An 18,394-nucleotide genomic window follows, 5' to 3' on the forward strand; every position below is an offset into this window, starting at 1 on the left:
GTCTCTCACCTCTTTCATTTCTGTCGCCTAGTCCAAATTTTCCAACAACTGGATTTTCTTCTCCTTCTCACCTTCCCTTCTGTATAAGGTTGTCAACCTTTGCATTCAAGTCACCCATCACTATGAGTATCTTATTTGATTTTACATATTCTATAGATTTTTGTAAGTAGTTATAAAAATCTTCTATTTCTTCATCATTGTGAGTCATCGTAGGGGCATAAACCTGGATAATTATGATGATAAGACGCTTTGTATTATTCTTTTGTTTATGGGCCACAGCCCCATTACACATTTAAAGATGTCTTTCTTAATCATGAAACCCACTCAATATTCATGCTTCTCTCCACTAGAATATACAAATGTAAAGCCATCTTTTTCTAGTTTTCCCGTGTTAGGCCATCTTCTTTCACTAATTCCCATCACATCAACTTTAAGTCTTTATTTCCTGTATAAGGTTGTCAAAGTTTCCTAGTTTGTATAATGTTCTCACATTCCAAGTTCCAATTTTCAAGACTGTTTCTTGTTTTCAAACGAGGAATATCAGATGCTGACCTTCCTTTCGGATTTAAGTTGACATCATCATGGAGCACTTGCAGTGCTCGTTTTACTCACAGTTTCAGTCTTCTTCCCTGTAACTATTTATTAAGAATTATAACTATATATTAAGAAAATTAAGAATAAAAAAAAAAAAATCCCTAGCCTCTCCACAGCACTAATGTACTATATAAGCTTACAACCTTTCATGAGTGGGAATCACATTAAAAAAAAGTGAATCATTATATAGGAATGCAGATATCATTAGATCAGAATACCATAGAAGTCGTCAAAAGATGAACAATGCTTGGCCGGAAAGTTTGGAAAATTACAGTCAATATTCAAAAGATAATTACCACTGTGCTTAAAAAGGAAAGTTTTTAACCAGTGCATTTTCCCTATATTGACATATAGCTGAAAAACATGGACATTAATGTAAAGGGAACTCAAACTAAGGACAGCATAATTTAATACAGGAAGAGATATGTTCGGTATTATAAGGCTGGATCACAAAAAACAACACTTGGATAAGAAATTGAACTAAAGTCTCTAATGACATTATAGAAACACTGAAACATTTGTAGTAGCAATGGTCTGGGTATATTCGAAGACAAGACCAACGATGGCCAAAGAAAGTACTGGATTCCACAGGAAGAAAAAAAATGACCACAACCAAATCGCAGTGGATTGATGAAATCAGGAGTGACATAGGGAAGAAAATTCATTGAACAGTTTGGAGTAATCTTGAAAAGCCTTTCATCTAATAGTGGATCAATAATGACTGATGATAATTTTGCCCCTCTCCCTGTCCTTGCAGTTTTATAATAAATGACTAATTTTAAGAGTGCAAATGGATCTATATTATACATTGCTGTCCTGGTTGGCTGACTAGTTAGCTTAATTGCTCCAGGTTGCAAGTTCACATCCTGCTGTAGGCATGGATATTTGTGAATGTTTTTATGCGAGAGATGAATTTCATTGCCCATTGTGGGACCACTGTTCACTTATTAGAGGCCTGAAGTGGCTTGAACAAGTTCCAAGTTTGCTCTCTAACTGAAGGTAGAATAAATAGCAATAAAAATACACGTAAAAAAGTAAAAAAAAAATCCTTGGTTAACCCATGGTTCTAATGTACTATTAGGTTAACAATCTTTTGTAGGCAAGAGTTACAAAATGTGTGTGTGTACGTGCGTGTAATAAACTAAAATAAATTGGTGCTAAAATTGTGTTAGTTTAGAGCATCGGTTCCCAACCGGTGGTGCGTGTTATTGACTTAGACGTTATTGACGCATTATTAGTTCAGTTATTGACTGAGTATAAGTAACTATGTTACATTAAGATAGGCACTGAACAAAAGCGTCAGTATTTAAAAGCAGCTATTTTAAAAACAAGTGGGTACAATTTATGGAAATGGATTTAAAAGGGATACGCAAGTGGAAAAAAGTTGGGAACCACTGCTTTAGACATTATCTATTGTTTTTGTTTATATGTGCTGTTACTTCCTATAGATAATAAATTCTATTTCATTTAATTTTGTCACTAGAAAAATCATGTTTGTTTGCAAACAGTAAGTATTAAATTATAAAGATTGATTGAATATTGACCATACATTTTTATGTTATTAATATGCTAAATACATTATTAAAAAATATTACACTTAATACCTTTCTTTAATAATTTTTTGTAGATACCTCCAACATGGAATAATCCGAGTAACAAATACCATCTTGGAGTTAAAAGTGGATTTGAGCTTTACAGTAAAGTATTAAGAGATAGAATTCAGGTTAGGCTCAGTTTAAATGTTTTTCACTTTATTTTCAACCTCCTTCCCAAATGTCATATTTTACCTATTCATTATTCATAGTGAAGAATTTATGGAGACACAACACACATTAGAATAATTACTTTACTTAACATTAGGAAAGTAACATTCGACGTTTCGAACTCTGTATTGAGGTCATCATCAGGAAAAATGCATATGTATAAGATACAAGCTACATGACACACTGCACTACACAAAGGTAAAATGAATCTAGATACTGGTTAATCTTTTAACCTACCCTGACTTCTTGCAGGAAAAACTTTTTAAAAAAATTTAATTAATTAATTAAAAATTACAATACAAATAAATTAAAAATTAAATTAAAACTAAAGTCTTCTCATATTGAGATTTTCTACTGGGCTTACTCTGGTTGTTATAAGGGTTGCAGATGGGTCCTCCACATGCTTGGAATGATTAATCCATCATTTTTGTTCAGGTTTGGATAATGTTTTAGCATTTCACAAGCTTCTTTGAATTTTCTCTCAAACCAGGTTTTGGTGCTGTGTAGGGACTTTCCAGTTGATTCTGTGGCATGTTTGGAGTGCGTGGTCTGATAGGCCTGTTTTACCATAGTGGAGGTATTTAATGTGCTGTCATCTTCAAAATGTTTATTCTCTTTCATCTTAAATACATGGTTTTCATGATACCCAATGACAGTAAATGCATGCTATGCAACTGCATTATTGTTTAGAATGAATTTAGTTTCTTTTGTAATGATTTTTTCAATTTTTGGACACCTCTACTGTTATTTAATTTTATATCCTCTTGGTGCTAATTATAAACCTTGGGGGGTTTGGAGAAACAGTTTTCTTGTATGAGCAAAACTGGTTGGATCAAGTTTCAAATTAATAAAATTTAATATATGGAATTTAATATGGAATATGGAAAAATGTTAGTACCGAGTGTTTTTTTTTAGTAAGACATACATAAATTCAGTAGGCAAAAGACTGGTTACTCATAAGCCTTATCCATTACTTAGCCTCTTACATATATTTGAACTTTTTCAATGTATGATCTGGCCAAATAAATGGTAGCTGGATCATTCTCTAGAGGTCCAGAGGCCTTACACGTTATCATAAAATTCATTCCCATATATTATTTGGTGGGCAGCCTACAGAGACACTTTCAGAGCATTCCATAGACTTGTCCCTGGATTCTGTTCACCACCTTCTAATCCACAAGAAACCCAGGTGGCAAATCTGCACACAGTAGTCAAACTGCAGTTGAAGCACAGCCTTATAAAGAAGGATAACTTCCCTATTTTTAGCCAATGGTGTAGCCTATTTTTAAGGCTGTGATTAAACTGCAGCTTGACTACTAATTACCTGCACACCATTTCCTCTTTTCACTATCACCCCCAAAATCCCTACTTCTGTAAGTTCCTGTAATCTAGTACCTTCAGCATGATACAAAACTTGTAATCTTTTTATCTTGAAGTGTATAACCTACATTTTGTAGCATTAAATTGATAACCATTATCCTTTGCCTACACTTCCAATTTATTCAAATCATCCTTCAGGATATTTCTATCAACTATTGTCTACTCAATTTTGCATTGTTTTCTACTCCCATTTGAAGCTCAATTTTATGTAACAGTTTTCCTTGCTGTCCAACACCTTTTGCAAAGCAGCAAACAACTGAATATTTGCCTTTAAATCATTCTCTATATCATTAATATACAAATTAACGAATAATGGCTCTAGTACATCACCTCTCATTAGCCATCCCTATCCATGCTACCAGTTTCATATCCACTCCCATTTGCAGCTCCGTTTTATGTAACAGTTTTCCATGTTGTTCTGTCCAACATCTTTTGCAAAGTCCATCAGTATTATGGTATAGCCAGTTTCTTTATTATACTCCTATCCATCCATTCCTGAATTTTATCTTTAATTAGCGTTTCTAGTATTTTAACCACCACTCCTGAGATAATAGTTGGTCTGTAATTTGCTGCTTCTGTCTTGAAGTCACCTTTATATAATGGGTGTCTGGATATATCCTATTATCTTTTCACTCCCTTAGAATCTTGCCAGAGCTGAGATTTAGATTGAACAACTCCAGAGGTACTGACAGTTTTCTTGCACATTCTCCTAGCACAAGGGTCAACATGCCATCTGGTCCTACTGCTGTATTCACATTGATAAAATATCAGTCAATATTCTGAGTACTTCCAGTTCATTTACTTTATTTCTCACACCAGTCTCACATCAGCAGTTGCAGAATTTCTGCCAGGATGATATACCTTTGCAAAATGATTGTTTAGTAGCTCAACTATTTCTTCTGCTTCTATTACTTTCCTGCCATCAGCTTATCGTTCCGTAATCATTCTTTTCTGACTTGATAAATAGAAAAAAAACTCTTGGATTTATTTTGGCCTGCTTAGCTAATTTTCTTTCATAATCTGATTTAGCCTTCCTTACCCTACTGGTCACTCTTCTTAAGTTCGTTTTGCATACTCATGGGCATGCTGATCACCTTTTTATTTCATCCACAATGTTTTTTAGCTTCTGTTTTTTTATTGTTACTTATTGATTTAATCCCAAGTAGGGATTTACAAGGAAAGAATGTCAGTAGTGTATGGGAAAGGGTCACAGAATGTTTGAGAGAGACATTATTGAACTGTATACTCACAGTCAGAAGGAAAAAACAGTTCAGTAATGTCTCTCTCAAACAATCTTTGACCCTTTCCCATGCACTACTGACATTCTTTCTTTCTTTCCTTGTAGCTTCTTATGCCATGACATTGCTCCAAGATGCCTTCCAAGTTTGTAGCTCAATCAGTAGCTCTGTAGATCCATATAAACCTTTTCTTGACTGAGAATTTGACATGTTTAGCAACCTCCCAGAACAAGACTGAATGGTCACCTTCTGTGAACTGAGGCAGAGTTACTACTGTCCCTCAGTACAGTTATGGATAGATCTTTTGATGCTATTACCAGATCCAGTACTCTCAAACCTCTGGTCCTCCTCCATCACATGCTTTTTTTCAGGTAATTATTCCTTAGTAATTGTATAAATTCCATTTCCTTCTTGTCATGTACCGTTTATCCTTCCAATCTATATCCCCATAGTTGAATATACCCCCGCCCACACCCTCACATAATAATTGCTGGATACAAAATTAATAATGAAAAAACTCACATAAAAAGATTATTTAATAGTATAATTTTTGCCTGTGTGTCACAGGCATCTTCAGTATATTTTAAGCTCAAAATAAACAATAACTATCAATTCCAAAAAAAGCACCACCTAAGTAGCTAGTGTAAGATAACTAAAAAGGTCAAAAAATTTCCTTAAAAAAAAAAAAAAAATTATATATACAATAAAAAGTTAGGAAAGATTAGCTGATTTATAAAGTACTATCTTCCATAAAGGGGATAGAGACGTAAACCATTGGATCTGTTTAAGTTAGGAGAGTAAAGTAAAGTTTCACATGTTTCTTTATAAAGCTGTTCCATGAGGAACCAACTTTTGTGAAGGACTCTTGTCTTTTTCCAATGAACTCTATGTCTAGTGATGATGGCATGTTCTGCAAGTCCAGACTGTTCAGGTTCAAGGTATTCAATATAAGATTGGTGTTCTTCTAGTCGATTAGAGGCAGATCTTCCTGTTTGTCCGAAATACGATAATCCACAAGAGCAAGAAATCTGGTAGCCACCTAGATAATTAACATGTGGAAGCTTGGCCTTAGGAGAAGTGAGAAAGGTGGAGATTTTTCTGAACAGTTGAAAGGCAACAAAAATATTCAGTGGTTTTAAAACTTTTGCTATAAGTTCACTAATGTCTTGTACATAAGGGATAGAAATGTGCATTATTTCTTCTGTATTTGAAGACGAAGACATTTTACAACTACTCAAAGCTCTTTTGATGAAGGAATTCTTCTATCCATTAGACAGAAAGGAAGAAGTAATATATTGCAGTTCTTTCTGTAATAGATCGTCTGAAGAACAAAAGGAGTGATTCTGATGAACCAGTGTTTTAATAGTTCCTGTCTTTTGACTGGGATAGTGATGAGATTCAGCATGGAAAATAATGGCCTGTATGAGTCTTCTTTCTATAGACTGAGAAATGTAGGTTACCATCTGGTTGGTGAAGAATTAAAAGATCTAAAAAGGCTAACTGCTTATTTGATTCTACTTCTAGGGTAAACTGGATCCTTGGATGAAGTGCGTTTAACTTAGTGAGAAACTGTTGAAGTTCATCAGAAGAGCCATTCCATATAGCAAAAATGTCATCGACTTATCTGAACCAATGAGTAGGTCTGGGAGAAATGTTATCAAAGATATGTTGTTCAAAATGTTCCATAAGAAATTGTAGATAGCAGGAGAAAGAGGATTGCCCATTGCTGTTCCTTCAGTTTGTTGATGCAGCTTATTTTTAAAGGAAAAATAACCAGAATGTATTACAAAATCAAATAATTTTACGATGTCCGAAGGGAATTCTTGTTGCAGTAATTCAATGCTTTCAGATAGAGGCACATTTGTAAATAAAGAAACAACATCTGAACTGATCATGATATCCGAAACGTCCAAAAGAAGATCTATGATTTTATTTTTGAAATCCAAAGTATTTTTTTATATAAGTATCAGTTCTTCTAGTTGAAGAGGAGAGTAAATTTGATAAAAATTGAGATTTTGTAAGTGGGACAACCTATACAATCTACAATTGGTCTCAATGAAATCTAGGTTGTCGACCTAGATTGTATGGTCTTCCAAAAGTTCATAAACCAGGCATTCCGTTGAGACCAGTTGTAGATTGTATAGGTTGTCCCACTTACAAAATCTCAAAATTTTTATCAAATTTACTCTCCTCTTCAACTGGAAGAACTAATATTTATATAAAAAATACTTTGGATTTCAAAAATAAAATCATAGATCTTCTTTTGGACGTTTCGGATATCACGATCAGTTTAGATGTTGTTTCTTTATTTACAAATGTGCCTCTATCTGAAAGCATTGAATTACTGCAACAAAAATTTCCTTCAGACATTGTAAAATTATTTGATTTTGTAATACATTCTGGTTATTTTTCCTTTAAAAATAAGCTGCATCAACAAATTAAAGGAACAGCAATGGGCAATCCTCTTTCTCCTGCTATCTCCAATTTCTTTATGGAACATTTTGAACAACGTATCTTTGACAACATTTCTCCCACACCTACTCATTGGTTCAGATATGTCTGATATTTTTGCTATATGGAATGGCTCTTCTGATGAACTTCAACAGTTTCTCACTAAGTTAAACGCACTTCATCCAAGGATCTGGTTTACCCTAGAAGTAGAATCAAATAAGCAAATAAGCAGTTAGCCTTTTTAGATCTTTTAATTCTTCGCCAACCAGATGGTAACCTACATTTCTCAGTCTATAGAAAGAAGACTCATACAGGCCATTATATCCATGCTGAATCTCATCACCATTCCAGTCATAAGGCAGGAACTATTAAAACAGTGGTTCATCGGGCCCACTCCTTTTGTTCTTCAGACGATCTATTACAGAAAGAACTGCAATATATTACTTCTTCCTTTCTATCTAATGGATATAAGAATTCCTTCATCAAAAGAGCTTTGAGTAGTTTTAATATGTCTTCTTCTTCAAATACGGAAGAAATAATCCGCATTCCCATCCCTTATGTACAAGGCATTAGTGAACGTATAGCAAAAGTTTTAAAACCACTGAATATTTTTGTTGCCTTTCGACTATATAGAAAAATCTCCACCTTTCTCACTTCTCCTAAGGACAAGCTTCCACATCTTAATTATCCAGGTGTCTACCAGATTCCTTGCTCTTATGGATTATCGTATTTCGGACAAACAGGAAGATCTGCCTCTATTCAGCTAGAAGAACACCAATCTTATATTGAATACCTTGAACCTGAACAGTCTGGACTTGCAGAACATGCCATCATCACTAGACATAGAGTTCATTGGAAAAAGACGAGTCCTTCACAAAAGTTGGTTCCTCATGGAACGGCTTTATAAAGAAACATGTGAAACTTTACTTCACTCTCCTAACCTAAACAGATCCGATGGTTAACGTCTATCCCCTTTATGGGAGATAGTACTTTATAAATCAGCTAATCTTTCCTAACTTTTTATTGTATATATAATTTTCTTTTTTTTTTTTAGGAAATTTTTGGACCTTTTTAGTTATTTTACACTAGCTACTTAGGTGGCGCTTTTTGGAATTGACATTGTTTAATTTGAGCATAAAATGTACTGAAGATGCACACAGGCAAAAATTATGCTATTAAATAATCTTTTTACGTGAGTTATTCCATTATTAATTTTGTATCTATATTTGTATCTATATAGCTCACGGTATTCCTTTATTAAAACTTATAATAATTGCGTGACCTGCACTCATAGTGCCAAACTGCTGATGCATGGCATCCATATCTTCCTCTGCACTCTCAGGTCTATAGCAGTAATCAACAATGTATTTTGCCCTATTGGCCTGTATCTCATATCAGATAGCCTCAAATGAACTTTTGTTTTTATTGGCTGAAATTCTTTAGCTATCTTTAATAATACCCTTCTCCTGCACTCTTGCCCTCTATCTTCTATGTAAACACAATATCCCTTACATTCGATCCCTGTAACTATTCCATTCTCTGTCCACGTGGTCTTGCTGTTGCTGATAATTTTTGGCCATGTCGAGCTGACCAATGCTGAAAACTTCTCTCCTTTATTTCCGATACTTCTGGCATTCTTGTACTTCCATTTCAACGTCCCCTTGAGCCTGCATTTACCCTTTCATAATGTCATTACCAACCCATTGAGATTCAAAACCTGGGAAACTGTACCCAACTGGTTATTTCTGCACTCACCTTTGTCCCAGGAGTGGCTAGACTCATGCTTACCCCCCACCACCACCACCCTCAATGTCTCTGGTTGTCCTGCATTTGCACTTCCTACCTCTCTCTCTTCGAACACTTTCATCAAACATATAACTTCAAAACCGTTAAGATGCTGTCCATCAGACGTATATAAATCCTTTCATCCATCAAATTCATTCCAGAATCAATAAACTGCACACCATTCCTCCTGTAGAGTCTTCTTATTGACTCATTAGCAGTCATAGCCCTTCTCAATTCCATCCTATCATACTATACAGATACTGATCATACAGATATAGTAGAATTATTTAATGAGCACTTTTTCAGTGTATTGCATACTAGTGTTAAGTATTGCTGTTCTACTCCTGGAAGGGAGACAAATAATGAAATGAAATTAGAAGTGAAAGAATCAGGTGTATCAAGTGTTGATTAGACTAGATTTTAATTAAGTTATGGGAATGGACAACATATCATCTATTTTTAAGGAATGTGCAAAAGTGTTAGCTATATCCTTGCATGTTTAATGAAAGTCTTGCAATGTGAAAAGTTCATGAAGAGCAGAAAGAAAGCACAGTAGTACAACTTCACAAGTTTGGCTCTAGGATATGCTGTTCTATAACCAGAAATTTCTGGTTATAGAACAGCATATCTGCAGTTGTGATCAAGGTATTGAAAAAATTGGTTAGGAATAGAATACAGGATTGTTTTGATAGACATGATATTCTGTGTGGTGATCAGCATGGATTTCAAAGGCAGGTACAGGTAACCCTCGTATAATGCGGATTTTAAGTTCCACAAAAATGTCGTGTTATATAAATCATATTATGCGAGACTCAGATCACATAAGAAAAGTAGGGTTAGGTTCCAAACTTTTTAAGATTATATAAACAATCACATATCCAACAACAATATATTTTTATTTAATTCAAGTAATTCATGTAAGTTAAGAAAACAAATAAACTATGAAACAAATACATAGTATAAAATTATAAAAAATTATAAATTGTTCGTAAACTTCATTGCACATAATACATAAATGTTTTAGGCAAAATAAAATAAAGTGTATAGTTTAATCATCATCATTCTCTTCAAAACTAACATTTCGTAGATGTTCTTTATTTATGAGTGGCTGGACGTCATTATCACTAGAAATCTCTTGGACATCATTAATTAATTCTCATTACATACTTCGGTTGGTTTAGTTATCAAGAAGTCAGTAATAAGATCTTGCTTACCAGTATGCTGCAATTTATTATTAAGTTCATAATACAGAGCCAAACAAATATCCAATTGTCTCGTGAATTTTCTGGAGTGCTCCATTGAGAGATCATTATCCATAAAATAACTTTCTTGCCAAGTCCAATCCTTCTGCTAATTTCTTTAAACTGAATTCGTTAATGGATTCATCATAATCAGAATCTTCGGCAGAACTTTCCCCGCCATTTGGTTCGACGTCATCTATTAATTGTACCAGTTCCTCCTCATTTAAATCTATTTCCCCATCAATTAATTCACTAATTTCGTTTTCAACCATATAAACAAAAGCGCTCTTAAGTGGCCATTACTATAAAAATATTTTTTTTTACATAAAAAAAAAAAGCATTATATATTGTATGTAACTCACCAAAAATAAAGTGCTCAGCTTGAGATTAACATGCTTGTGATTTTTAATGCAATTTCCTGGCAGAAAACGAAGACAATTTTCAACAATAAATACTTTATAAGGTAAACAATTGATGTACATGTGTACTAAAGAGTATTTCCCCTAATATAAATTCGCTACTTATAACTACATGCGCGATACGGGCGGCAGATGCAAATTTAACGAAGATAAAATTTGATTTTTAAGTCACACGTTGAAAAATATATGAAAAGATAAATGGTTACTACAGTTTGTAGACCATCTTATATCGAAACCGCGTTGTATAAGTACCGCGTTTCAACAAGGGTTACTACAATTTGTAGACTGCGTTATATCAAAACAGTGTTGTATAAGTACTGCGTTATACGAGGGTTACCTGTATTGTTTTAGGAGTCTGCATGCATTTTATGATAAGAATGAATGTGTTGAATAAGGGAATTTGTGTACAGTAATATATTCTTGAATTTTTCAAAGGCATTTACTAGATTATTATATGACAAGTTGGTGTATTAAGCTGCAGAAGATGCAACTGGATAACACATTGGTTAGATGGATTGGAGATTTGCTCTCTCTGAGCAATATCAGCAAGTTGTGTATGATGGAGCATTGTCTAAGAAAATTAAGGTGATCAATTGTTTGCTATTCATATATATATCTTACTGATATTTCATGTGGATTGACTGGATCTTCAACTGTTTACTGACAATGCAAAGTTGAGAATTATAAGAAACTTTGTTCATATTAAATCCTCTTAAGAAAGATTTGAATAAACTTCTAGCTTTGACAAGTCCTGCATTTACTGAGTCATCCTTAATAAGTTATCATTCTCATTCCCTATCTGATTATACTCAAAATTTTAACTGCTTAATTTAATGCATGCATTCACACTTTCATGCCATCACCCAAACATCTAATTTCCCTGACAAGTCACATTCATTCACCAAGCAGCAATTTCTAGATGTCTCACAACAGAACCATTCAAGTGTGACCTATATTGCAAATAGAAGTCCAGTCCATTCAGCCTTCAGTCATCTCCTATGTTAACATACTGCGCACCGTTTTTCTTACATGATCTATTTACTGATTCATTTGTAATCATATCTTTCCCTCCTCATCTCAACTTCTGTCATACCATGGCAACAGATTGACCATAGTCTTGATTGCAGATGTATGTGTGTTGTTTTAAATGGATGGTCATTGATCTACCTGTCTGTCCAAAATAAGCCAACTTGCAGGAACAGGGTACTTTATATACTCCAAGCACAGAGAGAGGAGGGAGCTGATTTTTGGTGGAACGGATGAGGGTTGCACGTTTCTGGTGGGGCATAAAAGCTGTGTAGAGGTACTTTTTTAAAAACCTGGCTATTTTTTCTGATTTGCTATGGATGTAGGGGGATGTTGATGGCAATTTCTGAAATCCTTCTAAAGCGATGGCCAAAGAATGGAGAAGGAATCGATTATTTTTTTTAATTCTGTAATCACTAGCCACCTTCCAAAGTCCAAACCCACGTCCACATTGTGGAGAGTCGAAGCAGCATAAACTAGAAGATTGCTTTGTAAGGTGAAGCATGGTGGGGACTAACAAGATTATTTCAAAAACCAAAACTTAAATCAAATAAGAAAAACCCTCGATGAATCAATATTAGAACTTATGAATGAAAGACGAAAAAAGAAAAGTACACAACAGTATAGAGCACTCATTAAAATTATAAAAAATGAATGCAGGAAGGCTAAAGACAAGTGACTTAATGAAAAATGTAAAGAAATAGAGGAATTGGGCAACAAACACAGTAGTAAAGAAATGCATAAGTCAATTCAAGCTCTGACAAATAAAAAGAAAAATTGAAACCATAATCCTAGTATAAAAGATCAAAATGGAAAAATGCTACTAGAGGCACAAGATTTCTTAAAAAGATGAAAAGAATATGAAAAAAAAAATGTTTGACTCTAATTGCACAGATGCTCCAGATATACAAAATATGGATGGTGAACCAATTACATATGAAAAAATAGAATGTGCTCTAAGTCGAATGAAAACAAGTAAACACCAGGCCCTGATCAGATGCTTATCATATTGTTAAAGAAATTAGATGAAAACACAATTAATGACCTAAAGGTTATTTTTAATATCTATGATAACAGGATACATCTCTGATGATCTAAGGAAATCCATCTGTCACTATTCCCAAAATTCCAAGAACTTTTGAATGTTCAGAATATATAGATTAATAAGTTTAACAAGCCATGTTACAAAATTACTACTGAGAATAATTCTAGAAAGAATAAAAGGCACTTTGTCAATAGAAATAGAAGACACTCAATCAGGTTTTCAAAACGATAAAGGTACAAGAGAAGGAATTTTCAATTTGAAAGCATTATGTGAAAGAAGCCTCGATAACCAGAAAAGCATATATCTTTGTTTTATTGATTACACCAGAGCATTTGATTCAATAGATCACAAGAAATTAATACATATCCTGCAGAATAATGGGTTAAAAGGAAAAGATCTATGTATAATTACAAATATATACTGGAATCAAATGGCCTCAAGAAGATATAAAAATGCATATTCTGACAACTTTGAAATCAAAAAAAGAGTAAGACAAGGATGTGTCCCTTACTGTATAATATATATAGTGAGCAAGTTTTTAAAGATATTTCAGAATTGAAGGGTGTAAAAGTTGGGGTTAGGAACTTAAATAACTTCAGGTATGCAGATGACACAGTCCTTGTAGCTAAATCTGAAGAGATCTTCAAAACTTAGTCACAGAAATTTACAACAGAAACTTAGACATGGGATTAATTAATAACCTGAAGGAAACAAAGTGCATGATTATATCAAAAGAACCAATAAATGAGAAACTAAACATAACTGTTAACAAAAAGAAAATTGAAGCGGTTCAGTCTTTTATGTATTTGGGACATATAGATGGAGGAAATTCCCTTAAAGAACTAAAAAGAAGAATAGAAATAACAAGAAAAACCTTTATTGATATGAAAACTAACATCCAGAGACATTAACATAGACACAAGAAAAAGATTAATAAAATGCTATGTCTGGTGAAGTCCTTCTCTACACCAGTGAAACATGGATTCTAAATGAAGCAGAGAAAAAATTAGAAGCTTTCGAAATGTGGACTATCAGAAGAATGTTGAAAATATCATAGACAGAGAAAATGACAACCTTATGTTTTAAAGAAAGCAAAAATGAAAGAACATTAATGAAAATTATTATTATTATTTGACACCTCCAGTGAGTCCAAGGACTCATTGAGGGAGAGCACCTGCTGTACAACTCGGTCTCCACCATTCCATCACCAATTGACTGCAACTACACCAACGCCATCTAACTACCAACCACCACTGGTATTTCCACAGACAATCACAAACATCCATGCCCATGGCAGGATTCGAACCTGCAGTGTTTTGGCTGGAGAGCAGATATGCTAAGCACTCGGCCAACCAGGCCGGCCTAAATAATTAAAGAACAAAAACTTAAATATTTTGGACATCTAACTAGGCAAGAAGGCATTCAGAAATATATATTAGAAGGTAAACTGGATCGAAAAAGAGGGAGAGGTAGACCCAGGAGAATATGGTTTGAAAACATTAAGGATTGGACTGACTTGAATTACCATAAATGTTCCAGATCAGCAAAGGAAAGGAAAAAGTTCCGTGATATGGTTGCGAACCTCCTTCTAGGAGATGACACTTGAAGAAGAATCACTAGCCATTGGAATGGAAGGTGTTGGGTATTTGGTTGAGTTCAGTCGAAAGAGAGGTTCCACTGGAACAAAGATTATAGGCTCTGTTGGTAAGAGTTTTAATAATGCCATATGGTTGAGAGGGTGGTGGGAAAGTTTGTGAATGTATCTGGCTGTGTGAATGGGTTTTCTGTATACAGTGAAGGAAAGGTTACCATTAGTAAGGAGTGTTACTAAGATGTCTAGGAAAAAGAAAATAACGATGGTTATTTTCTTTTTCCATTGTAAACTGGATTTTTGGATGGGCCATGAGGCCAAAATAGAGAACACATCATCTATATACTTAGCCAGATAGAAAGTTTGAGAGGGGCTGAGTCTATGGCTTGTTTTTCAAAATTTTTCATGTAAAAATTAACAAGAGGGAGTGAGAGGAGGGAACCCATAGTGGTTCCCTCTATCTATTTGTAAATTTTGTTCTTCCATGAAAAATAACCAGATTGATGGCAAAAGAAAAGCGATCTAAGATATCAGAAGGAAAAACGTTTTTTAAGAGTGTTGTCATTTAAGGGATTATTGGTAAACAGTGAGGTGATGTCAAAGCTTACTAATATATCTGTATTATTTAAAGTTAGATTTTCAATCAAAGTTTTAAAATGGATGGAGTTTTTTGTATAGGATGTGGTAAGTCCAGTGAAGAGAGTTAGCCAGCTGTTTTGACAATTTGTAGCATGGAGCATCAATGGCATCTACTGTAGGTCTTGTGAGGGGGGGGGGGGGGAACAAGGGCCAAAGGGTTTGAGTTTTTTTGTAATGTCCAGCAGCCAGGAAGATACTTTTTTCAGTAAGTTTTTTAATTTGCATTTTTGTGGGATCGTGATCCAGTGGGATGTAGGTAGCACGATCTTGGGGAATAATGATCGTGTTTTGATTATATTACATGATATTGAGAATGACTGTAGCAGATAAGGGTAATGCCACAGTCATTCTTAATACCATGTAATATAAAATTAAGGGGATAATAAATCCCTTATTATTTTAAAGCCGGATACGAAACTTGGAGATCGAAATCTAAGAGTTTCATGCTGAAGAACTATCGGCGAGTCCAAGCATAAGTCATCACCTGGGTAGTACAACACTGCCCAGATGATGACACCCTCTTGGCTCTTTATCATAACCATGTAATATAATCAAAACATGAACATTATTCCCCAAGATCATGCTACCTACATCCCTGGATCACAACAATACCTTTATATTTTTATAACTTTCTTAGAGCAGTGAGTTGACCAGAAGATAAATTACTTTTTGGAGGTGACAACTAGAGAGGATATTGGCGACGACATATCTGATGATGTTTGCTATTTCCGGAGCTAAGTGACAGATGCCACGTTCTGTGTCATACATTATGTCTAGCAACGATACTTCTTTTGGTGTGACGACAAAATTGTGACTGAGGCTGATCTCCTTAAATATTAACTCAGTTCAACGAACCTTATCTTTATTTATTATAGATGAACTCTGTTATTACTCAAGTTTTTTTAAATTAAATAATTTAATCAATCAAATATTAATTGCAATAATTATACTCATTTGGGGGTTCAGAAAGAATGGGTGTGCAACATATGATCCTCTCAAATAGGATCACATAGCCTTTCTTCCCTAATCTTTCATTTACCTCCATGTGGTGAACTCTGATACCTGAGCAACCAAGTGGGTGCCAACTCCAGTGGGAAGCAAGCTTGGTTAGAAAGCAAGAAGGGAGACTTTGGGCAAGTTTTGGAGGTCTTAAGATGGCAGCTCCACCAACAGATTAAGCTGGTAACCAAGCCAGCTGAATTTTTTACTGCAGTACAGGAAGAAGTGGATTGAGCATACTGAAAGAATGGATAGTTCCAAACTACCCATAAAGATACTTCAATGCCACCCATTTGGAGGACATAAAAGGGATAAATGAGGCCAAAACAGGCCTCTGGACTTAAATCCCTGAAAGAATAATGATGATTTACACTGTTTTAGTAAATATGTATATGTACACATGCCATTAATCTGTGAATTAGTAATAATTAATTCACTCTCACACATTTTCATTCAAAGTGCAATAACCAAAGATGGCTGTTCAACTAAATATAACAATCTTGTAATGAGAAAAACATATACCAAGAAATTACATTACAATAATCCTTCAAACTGTATTCCAAGTCAAACTTCAAGTGAATTTTCATCACCGTTAGTTTTTTGAGTGGCCTAAGCAGAGCTTCAAATTCTATTGAAATATGAAGTTTTTTTCTGTAACGTATTTCGTCTTCATTTTTAACAGGTGAGGATTTAAGATGAAACAAAATACAGTAGTTCTGCTTTCAAGTAGTAGAAAAGATATATATCAACAAAGACACTCCCTGGTTCCATGCCATATGATGAAATAGTTTTTACATAGCATAATAGAGCACACATATTCCACGTGTTAAGGCTCAAGTGCTGGGAGGTTAAGCCTCATGTTAGAGGCTTAACCTCCCTATCAGTTGATGTGGATGAAATAGTGAGACCAAATTGCACTTTTTATCCATGTCATTCAATGGGTGTTACAGAATCATATCCAGATTTAGCTGGACGTTTATAGATGTCTTGGCAGTTGGGGGGGGGTTAATGAAGTGAAATAGCACTAAGAAGAAATAAAAAATGTTATTTAATTCTTCCAATATTTCATCTGTCACTGAGACATCATCAAGGATTACAATATGAAACTTGTAACGCACACATATACACAAAATTAAGTAAAACGTGTTTGAAAGACTAGTACAAACTGGGGGGGGTTTATATCCTAGGTTGCCAACAGGTGCCCACCTCTGTGGGCACCTGTTGGCAACCTAGGATATAAACTGAGGTCTCGAAGTATTAGTGTTTCCCATATTTTAGGAAGTTATATGCAACCATATTTATTTAGATTAGGTTAATTTTTGAGAGCAGCTGCAGATTCCAAAAATAGTCTTTCTCTTCTAAATTTGCTGCAATGGAATATGGTTGTCTTTTCCCAATTGATTCTATGAACTGTATCTAAAGCATGGTCTGCAAGGTCCACAAGGCTCTGAAACCTTCTATCTGGTTAAGATATGTTGATGATGTGTTTTCCATTTGGCCTCATGGCCCAGATACATTAGATTTTTTACTTTTTCACCTCACTAGTCTTTATCCTAGAATCCAGTTTACTATGGAAAAAAAAAAAACGAATAATAATTTAGCCTTTCTTAGACATCTTGGTAACACACCTACTAAATGATAATTTGTCCAGGAAGCCCACCCACACAGGCAGATATATTCACAAACTTTTTCATCACCCCCCCCCCCCTCCAACAGTATGCTATCATTTAAACACTAATCAATAGATCCTATAACCTTTGTTCCAGTGAGTCCTCTCTTACAGTGGAACTTAATCATATACACCATACCTTCTTATCTAATGGCTACAATTCCCACAGTATTAAAAAAAAAAACAAAAAAAAACAATATACTCCCCCCCCAGTCCTTCTCTTCAGAAAGATTTTAGTAATGCTATCATTCCATATGTCCAAGGCACTTCAGAAAAAATAGTCAGAATCTTAAAGAAATACAATCTGTATGGGTTTCACACCCCACTGAAAGCTTGCTAACCTCATATGTTCTACTACAGATCATTCCCCCCCCCCCTCTCTCTCTCTCTCTCTCTCTCTCTCTCTCTCTCTCTCTCTCTGCCTGGAGTATATAAAGAGACCTGCTCCTGCAAGTTGGCTTACTATTGTTAAATTGTGAATGAAGAATTTTATGATTTATTAATACTTCATTCATGATTTAACATATATTGTATTTCCTAAGCTCAGTTTTCTC

The 18,394-nt window shown here is 34.6% G+C and overlaps 1 protein-coding gene across 2 annotated transcripts in view; it reads left to right on the forward strand.

The window, feature by feature from the left end:
- Positions 1–18,394, forward strand: part of TppII (Tripeptidyl-peptidase II) — a 583,232-nt gene that overhangs the window by 40,614 nt on the left and 524,224 nt on the right. For both annotated transcript variants that reach the window (XM_090408276.1, XM_090408286.1), the window contains exon 3: positions 2,222–2,317. In XM_090408276.1, coding sequence (XP_090264402.1) covers positions 2,222–2,317 — 96 coding nt within the window. The remainder of the gene's footprint in view (positions 1–2,221; positions 2,318–18,394) is intronic.

The sequence above is a fragment of the Typopeltis vanoorti genome, chromosome 2, assembly GCF_054136105.1.
Source record: "Typopeltis vanoorti isolate ZY-2024b chromosome 2, IOZ_Tvanoo_1.0, whole genome shotgun sequence".
Classification (NCBI taxonomy): domain Eukaryota; kingdom Metazoa; phylum Arthropoda; class Arachnida; order Uropygi; family Thelyphonidae; genus Typopeltis; species Typopeltis vanoorti.